General features: G+C 39.8%; 1 protein-coding gene across 1 annotated transcript; it reads left to right on the top strand.

Annotated features, from left to right (window-relative positions):
- Positions 1-356: 356 nt before the first annotated feature.
- LOC115266173 (uncharacterized) lies at positions 357-7564 on the top strand (the record flags this gene model as incomplete). Its single annotated transcript, XM_029872142.2, has 6 exons — positions 357-681; positions 5773-6196; positions 6257-6425; positions 6485-6631; positions 6908-7039; positions 7103-7564. Coding segments are annotated over 6 exons (1620 nt in total), but the record flags the coding sequence as incomplete, so codon positions are not given.
- Between the last annotated feature and the right edge of the window lie 1290 nt (positions 7565-8854).

Below are 8854 nucleotides of genomic sequence, written 5' to 3'. Positions count from 1 at the left end.
AAGGAATCCCTTAGGAAGCGGAATTTCGGAACTGAAAGAAACTTGAAACTTGAAGAAATCCCTAAAGCAAGCGAGAAAGCGAAATGTCTTCCCGAATCCCACAATTCGGGTTCACTCAGAAACAATTGAATTGGTACAGCCTATAGGACAATGCAAGCCGCGGTTGCTAAAGAATTTTTCTCTAAGTTTTTGATGTTTTGTGACCCTTTTGTTTACGTTCGGATTTCAATAGATTTCTTCCAGAATTTCTCAAGAAGTCCCCGGAATCCTCCAGGAATTTCATCCGAGATTCTCCGAATACTTTCTTTTAGGATGTCTCTGGATTTATTTTGTTTGGGCTTCCAGATGGTATTCCTGGAAAATCTAGCAACTTCACCCAGAATTTCTCTAGGATTTCTTTCGGAAATTGTATCAGAAATTCTTACCGAGATTACTTCAAAAACTCCTTGCAACAATCCGTAAGAAATCCTACAAGATCCCTGACAAGAATTTCATTCAGTACTCTTCTAAAAGCTTCTCCGAGATCTCTCCAGGAATTTCTTCCGGTTTTTTTGGGAGCTACTTCTGATTCACGTATTCCTTCTGGGATTCCTACAATAATTTCACCGGGTAATTTTTCTGGGATTTTTCCAGGGTTCTTTCAGAAATTCCATCCGGGATTCCTCCGGGAACTTCTTCTTGGTGACTGACCCATCCGGAATTCTTTCAGATGTTTGTTATGGAAATCCTCCTGGAGTTCATTATGAGTTTTTTGGACTATTTTGTTTTTGAGATTCCTCATGTAGTTTCTGTAGGATTTTCTTGAATAAATACAGGAAAAAGCAACTTAGTTATAGCTCTCTCCTAGAGAAATTCTAGAATAAGTTTGTGGAGAAACCACCGAAGGAATACCTGGAAGAGTTTCAGGAAAAATTACTAAGGTAATCCTTGAAGGAGTAATGTTGAAGTAATCTCGACATTAATTTCTACTCAAATCCAGGAATCTCTGGAAGAATCTCGGGGAACTTCCTGGAACAGTACTGGCAAGAGCTTTTAAAGGAACCCCAGGCGGAACCTGTCAGAAAAAAACTCCTGGGAAAACCCAAAGGGAACTTCTGAAGGAATCCTAAATAAACTTCCGGAAGAATTTCATTAAGAGCTTACGGAACTCCAGAAGAAAGCTCTGGAACAAATTTGTGGACAAACCACGAAGGGAGTCCCTGATTGAATGCTAGTGCAATCCCAGAAGGATCTCCATGAGGTGAGTCTGGCTCCCCATTTTGAATTAAATCCAACAACTCATGATAAGCTGGCGATTTTTTTAATGCGAGAGCTGACGATTTTTTTCTTAGCAACCGCGGCTTGCAGTGCCCAACGGTACTCATAGTTGTTTAAATTTCCGAACTCATGGAAAACTGTCAAATATTTTATAGGTATTCAAAAAAAAACGTTAACTGTTGGAAAACGAAATAAAATAACAAGTAAGTGAACTGAAATCATGGGTTTGGATATATAACTTGATGGGTTTGATTCATGTTTTGGAGAGAAATCTTCGCCGAGAAATTTTGTTTTTCAATTATCACACAAAATAGAATCATCATGTGCCTTTTTATTTTGCTACAACGTTATATTGGTAAAGAAAGCGTTTAGTTAATAACTGTGCAAATGCTTATAGACCACTAAGCTAAGAAGCAGTCCTCCCCAGTTTGGATGTAACGCCAGAATGATGATGCCAGATGTTATGACTGGCAGAAAATATCTCTGTAAAGCGAAGAATACTGCAATCATTACATCAAACGTATTCATGCCTTTCATTTCGCTACATTTTAAAACTGTTTAATGCATAGTTTCCCAAAGTTTTTAGGTGCGCGACCCTCTTTTGCCAGTTGACGTGCTTTCGGCGACCCACCATAGAAATTCCCTCATTTTTTGTCTGTTACAGTAAATTATTCAACTGACCCTCGCGACCCCCTTGATGAAGGCCGGCGACCCTCCTGGGGTTTACTGAAAATCCGTGTTATAGGAATCTGCATAACACAAATTCATAGTATTGGAGTCTCTGCTATACGTCTACTAATGATTCGAACTCATTTTGAGTATATTAATGATTAACTAAATTTTGGTGTACGTACTATCGAGGCAAAATGTACGTACTATCGAGGGTACGTACTATCGAGGTACGGCTGTAATTGCAATCTTCTGCGGCTGCTTGAGAGAGAAGGGCGATGAACGCCTCATGAAAGCTTCAAGTTTATTATTAAATGAGCACTAACGCATTCGTTGTTGACATGGATACATAATATCATTTAAAAACGATTGCTGAGTTCATGATTGATAATTGACAACTAAATTGGCAACAAAATATTTCACATACTTTTTTCCAGCACTATTTCAAAAACTTCCACCGGTACTGTTAAATACCTGCCATGTTATTTATTCGATGGAACCCTTGAAAAAAAGGCAAAACAAAAAAAAATTGGACACCCTTCACGATCATATTTAATTAAAACCGTGGCGCATGATTTTTTTAGAAGCAGTGCTAATAATTTCGCAATAAATCTGAAACCGCAGGTTGGACGTTCATACTATCTGATAATATGCTGCCTGTTTCGGAATTTAGCACCTGAGTAATAATTTATAATGACATCGACTTATAATTTGAAATAAAGTTTCCATGAGCGAGCTGTATAAATTCAGTACTTAACTAACGTCACTAGAAAATAGCTTGATTTCAACTAGAACATATTTTTTTTAGTAAATTGTGTTACAAATGGCTTTATGTTAGTTTCAATATTTGTAAATAACACGATTGCAACCAAATATCATTTGATAACTCATTGTTTACTTTGATAAAACATACTGTTATGTTACAAGTACGCTATTCAAACGTATTTTAGACGCATTTTTTAGTATTAGAAATGTGTCATGAAACATTATTAGAACTATTAGAGATGTTTTATAAGCCGTCATTTTTTGCGCTTTTTCGGTGTTACAAGTGTCTAATTTTAAGTATTTTGTACCAAACGGAAACAAGTGATTTTGTTTGAAACATGTATTTTAAACCATTATATGACAAGTTGTGTTACTTGGGTGGTAGGTACAATTAACCGTGAACCAAATCGTGGGTTACTGTGGCATCCCATTACCATGGAGCAACCAAATAATTTCGAACTCGCTAATGATGTTGCTCTCTTAGCTCAACGCTGCACTGATATGCAAAGTAAGCTCGCTGACCTTGCCAATCCCTCCTCGACTGCAGGTCTCACCATCAACGTGAATAAGACCAAAGGGCCTGTTCATAAACTACGTAGACTCTGAGGGGGGGCGGGGGTCTGGTCAAAGTCTACTGTCCTTACAAATTTCGAAAATTTTGTATGGACGAAAGTCTGCGAGGGGGAGGGGGGGTCTGAGATTGCCAAAATTGAGTCTACGTAGTTTATAAACAGCGCCAAATAGTTGGATGTAAACACGGTCAACACTTCCAGCTTTACGGTAGCTGGGCAAGCAGTGGAGAATGTTGAAAGCTTTCAATATCTTGGTAGCCAAATAGCGGCCGATCACAGTGGGAAAAAACCGACCCAAAAAGGCACCTAATTATTGCGGCTGATTGCGATCTTTGAAGCCCATCTTTTCCGAATGAAAAAATGCCAAGGAATCGATTGGTGATAGTTTCATTCACCGGAATTAAGTGTAAGTGTCCGTTTTGCCCCATTTTCCCCTAAAAATACTGTTTTTCTGAATTAAATAATGGTTTCAACTGATTGCGGCTAACCAACCAACATTTTATTGATGTAGAATTGACAGGTGCATTCTATGGGGCATACCTCGATCTGTATCTTTGACTGGAAGTGCCCATTTTGCCTCATTTTCCCCTAAAAATACTGTTTTTCTGGATTAAAACATAGTTTCAACTGATTGTGGCTGGCCAACCAATTTTTACCTGATGTAGAATTAACAGGCACATACTTTGGGGTTCACCTCGATATATGTCATTGACTGTATACAATTGTATAATTCAGAAAAATAGCATTTTTAGGGGAAAATAAGACAAATGGGTACTTCCAGTCAACGACACAGATCAAGGTATGTCCCAAAGCATGCGCCGGTTGATTCTACATCAGGTAAAAATTGGTTGGTTAGCCGCAATCAGTTAAAACTATTTTTAATCCAGGAAAACTGTATTTATAGGGGAAAATGGGTCAAAATGGGCACTTCCAGTCAATGACACGGATCAAAGTGTGCCTCATGAAATGTTCCTGCCAATTCTACATCAAGAAAAATATGGTGGATATGCAGCAATCAGTTGATACTAATTTTTAATTAAAAAAAAACAGTACTTTTAGGGGAAAATGAGGCAAAATGGGCACTTCCAGTCAATGACATATATCGAGGTGCACCGCAAAGTATGTGCCGATTAATTCTACATCAGGTAAAAATTTGTTGGTTGGACGCAATCAGTTGAAACCATTTTTTTTTCATTCAGAAAAATAGTATCTTAGGGGAAAATGAGGCAAAATGGGCACTCTCATTCAATGACACAAATCAAGGTGTGTCCCATACAATGCACCTGCAAATTCTACATCAAGAAAAAAATGGTTGGTTAGCCGCAATCAGTTGAAACTATTTTTTAATCCAGAAAAACAGTATTTTTGGGGGAAAATGAGGCAAAATGGGCACTTCCAGTCAAAGATACAGACCGAGGTATGCTCCATAGAATGCACCTGTCAATTCTACATCAATAAAAAATTGGTTGGTTAGCCGCAATCAGTTGAAACCATTATTTAATTCAGAAAAACAGTGTTTTTTCGGGGAAAATGGGGCAAAATGGACACTTACACTCAATTCCGGTGAATGAAACTATCACCAATCGATTCCTTGGCATTTTTCCATTCGGAAAAGATGGGCTTCAAAGATCGCAATCAGCCGCAATAATTAGGTGCCTTTTTGGGTCGGTTTTTTCCCACTGTGCGATGGTGACACCAAAATTGATATGGGCCACGGATCAAAAAGGCGCCGGTTGCCTTTGCGAGTCAGATTAGTCGACGCACCAAAATCCGATTTTTTTTTAACTCGAACGTGACATCTGTGCTGCTATACGCCAGTGAAACCTGGTGTGTATCAGCCGAGAACACTCAACGACTGCAGGTCTTCATTAATAGATGCTAGCGGTATATAATTCGGGCATTGTGGCCTCACAGCGTGGAGCTCCATCGTCGATGTCATCAAAAGCCGATAGCGTTGGAAATTCAGGAGCGAAAGTGGAGGTGCGTCGACCACACTCTACGCAGGGGTGGAAACGAAATCTGCAAGCAAGCGTTAGATTGGAATCCAGCAGGATATCGCAACAGAGGCAGACCCAGATGCTCATGGCGGCGCGCCTCAACAAGAAAATAAAGAAAGTCGACAGAAATTTGACCAGGCCACAGGTCATGGCGATGGCTGGCAATTGCCAAGGATGGAGTTCTTTCAACTCGGTTCTTCGCACCACCATGAGTGTTCAGGACTGAAAGTAAATTAGTTTCGTCTTTAGACCTTTTGCCCGAAATTTCTAAAAATAATTTATATTTACAACAGTTATCATGTGTGAGCATAATATAATTGCGATTAATTAAATAAAGAGCTCTAACGAGAGATGTGTGTGCTATATTCAATAAGTACATCTTCTGCCACCCTAGTTCGCAAATACAGCCGAAATGGTGAAATCAAAAACACGAGTTTAGTATTTCTCGATAAAAATATGCCTGCAGGCGTAGGGTACAGCAACGCGCAAACAACATATCAGTATTAAATAAGCCGCCCGCCTATCAACAGTTTCACGTCCACTTATCATGATGTCTTCTACAGGCGAAACAATCGCATGCAACCACAGAGACACTGTTGCTGTTGATTGGCGGCATTTGGACTTCTATCGAGATGTGGTATCACAAGACCTAGGCCTTCCGGAGGATGAAATCTGTTTGCGCAATCTGAGTGTGACTAATGCCACCGATGGCCAATCAGGTTTCACATCCCTGCTGCACCGCGTTCTGGTGGATGTCCAGCTGAAGAATGGGGAATGTGTGCAAAGATCGTATGTTGTCAAGGAAAACTCCAACGATGCGATTGGTGGAAATGTGGAGGAAAATTTGGCTTTGTTCGAAAAGGAGATAGAAGTTTTCCAGAAGTTGATTCCGGAGTTCGAAAAACTTTTTCAACACAAGGTCAAATTTGGCCCCAGGTATGTATGAGCGGAATCAGTTGAAAACGTGGAATGTTGTAAACTAAATATTCATTGCAGATTCCACAAAGCAGTTAAAAGTCCTTCCACAGTGATAGTAATGGAAGATCTCAACGCATCTGGATATATTATGAGAAGCAGTAGCAATCGGTTAAATTTGTCGGACAGTAGAGCAGTGTTGTCTAGACTGGCCAAATTCCATGCCGCATCTGCTGTGTACACAAAACAAGTAAGGATTTTTTTTTTCTGAACATTAATCATGTTTTAAGGGGATTTCTCTGATTCTAGAATGAGTTGTATTCGAAGTTCTTCGGAAGTGGTATGTTTGATGGAGATACAGCAAGCGGCGCCGAGACTTACCTAACGAACTTGATCAAGTCCTACGTTACAAGTTTGAGAGAACGTAACTGTTGCAATGAATTCTTGGATTTGATAGTAAGTATCAAAAACAAAGTGCTTCAGATATTAGGCATGATAAAAATATAGGGTCTTGTACCATTTGGGCAGGTGTACCTATTTTGGGCACTTGTCGCTATAACTAAGTCAATTTTAAACCGATTGATTTGAGTTTTTGTATAGAGTTAGATACTGTATGTGCCTAACTCTATACAAAAATTCAAATCAATCCGTTTGAAATTGACTTAGTTATAGCGACAAGTGCCCAAAATAGGTACACCTGCCCAAATGGTACAAGACCCTACATATTTTCAGAGTCAATGGAACAAAAACCTGTATGTGGTTGGAGCTGAATTATTTCGCTTGAATGACAAAGACTTCAATGTTCTGAATCATGGTGACCTCTGGATGAACAATATGATGTTTAGTGAAAGTGATTTGCTGATGGTAAAGCTTGTTATAAAATCTCTCACACAAGAATAAGCAATACAAACGGATATTCTATTCCAGATCGACTTCCAGATTGCCTTCTATGGAAGTTTCTCATTCGACTTATTGCAGTTTATCCTATGCACGGTCGAAGTAGATGCCATAGTCAACAAGTTTGATGAACTTATTGAATTTTACTACCAAGAGCTTCAAGATGCTTTCCGAATACTGGATCAAACCACATTGTTACCATCGTTGGAAAACTTGACAGCAGACATCGATAGGCATGGATTTTTCGCAGCAATTCTATTGGTAGAGGCAATTCCATTGATGTCCTACATGACGGTGGGGCAATTAAACATGGACCTTATGTCTTCTTCAGAGTTGGAAGGTGCGGAATTCAGAAGAAAATTATATCACAATGATATATTTGTAGATGTTGTAGACCGATTGCTTCCATTTCTATTTGAACGTGGATATCTAAAATACTCAGTGAATGTGTAGATTCTGTAGAACGAAAATATATTCAAGCTTAACAAAACACATTTCGTCTTATTCGTATTCCTTTGTTTCATAATTCATTTCAGTTTGTTACCCGGCGGGTCGGATGGACCTGCCCTAGCACGAGAGACTCTTAGGGTCGGCGTGAGCTCGTCAAGGGTTCAAGAAAACGCACTCTTCTTTCTATAATTGGTTTATTGGACTTACGAGGTGTGTGAGTGTGGAAGGTGTGGCGTGTTACTCGTCTCGATGGGGCCGGCCGGCGGAAGTGCCGCACGTGGAGGGGTTCTGGATGATCTGGCGGGGTTTCGGGCTGTCCACGGGTCCGTGATGTCCTCGCAGGTCCCTGAGGTCTTCGGAGAACACAAAACGGTTGACCGGGGCGTGGCTTGACCGGCGAGGCCGATGCTTCAGAGTACTGGGGTCTTCCAGGGTTGCACCAAGAGGTCAGAGGACGCTATGGACTCTCAAACGGGTCGTCGTACTGGGCACTTTTTAAACGGAGGCCCTAAAGCGGACCTTCTAGGCTGCTTCCAGGTGTTCACCACGGAATTTGGCGGCTCGTGGTAGACCTTTAGCAGGCCAACGGTAATGGGTCCTAATAATGAGGTCAGGAAAGCATTTAACGTTAGAGGGCTACTGGGTGCTGTTGGATGTCCTTATAACAGTTATCTTCCGGTTACCATACCTGATTCCAACTTTGAATTCCACTCAGGTGGTTTACTAAAACATTTTCAAGTACTAACTTCTAAACTGCAACGGTCACTTTAATACGGTGGTAAGATTTCCGTGTCTGTTCGCTTTGAGCTCAAGATTTGAATAGGCTTTAGCTTTAGCGCTATTCGACCCAGTAGCCTCCTCCCCCTTTTCCTTCCTTTTCCCTCATCAACCTTTATTTATTCTCTTTTTGACGTGGCATTCATCTGGCAACTCTCTTATCCCCTCTTTTTCGAACCCTCCGTGCTTTTAGATTGTTAGGCGTGTTCAAGGTGTTTTCGTGTTTTAACAATTTTTGTCCCTAGCTCTATCGGAGTGATTATACATTACTAACAATATTTAACAATTATTAACAAACAAATAACAATTTTACTAGCAATTAACAAGAACAACTAACCAATAGTCATAGATTTTATTATATTTTTAACTAACAATTACTAACATTACTAACATCAAATATAACAATATTCTAAAAAATACAAATAAACAAACGCAGATCATCGCAACGGTAACACCACCTTCTATCTCCCCCCCAAAATTAATTGGATAATTTATTATCAATTAATTTTAATAAAGTTTACTTAACGAAATATCATACCAGGGTTGAGATGCACC

This window comes from Aedes albopictus, chromosome 3 (assembly GCF_035046485.1).
Source record: "Aedes albopictus strain Foshan chromosome 3, AalbF5, whole genome shotgun sequence".
In the NCBI taxonomy this organism is placed as follows: Eukaryota; Metazoa; Arthropoda; class Insecta; order Diptera; family Culicidae; genus Aedes; species Aedes albopictus.
The sequence above is the reverse complement of the archived record's forward strand: the minus strand, read 5'-3'. Positions and strand labels throughout refer to the sequence as shown.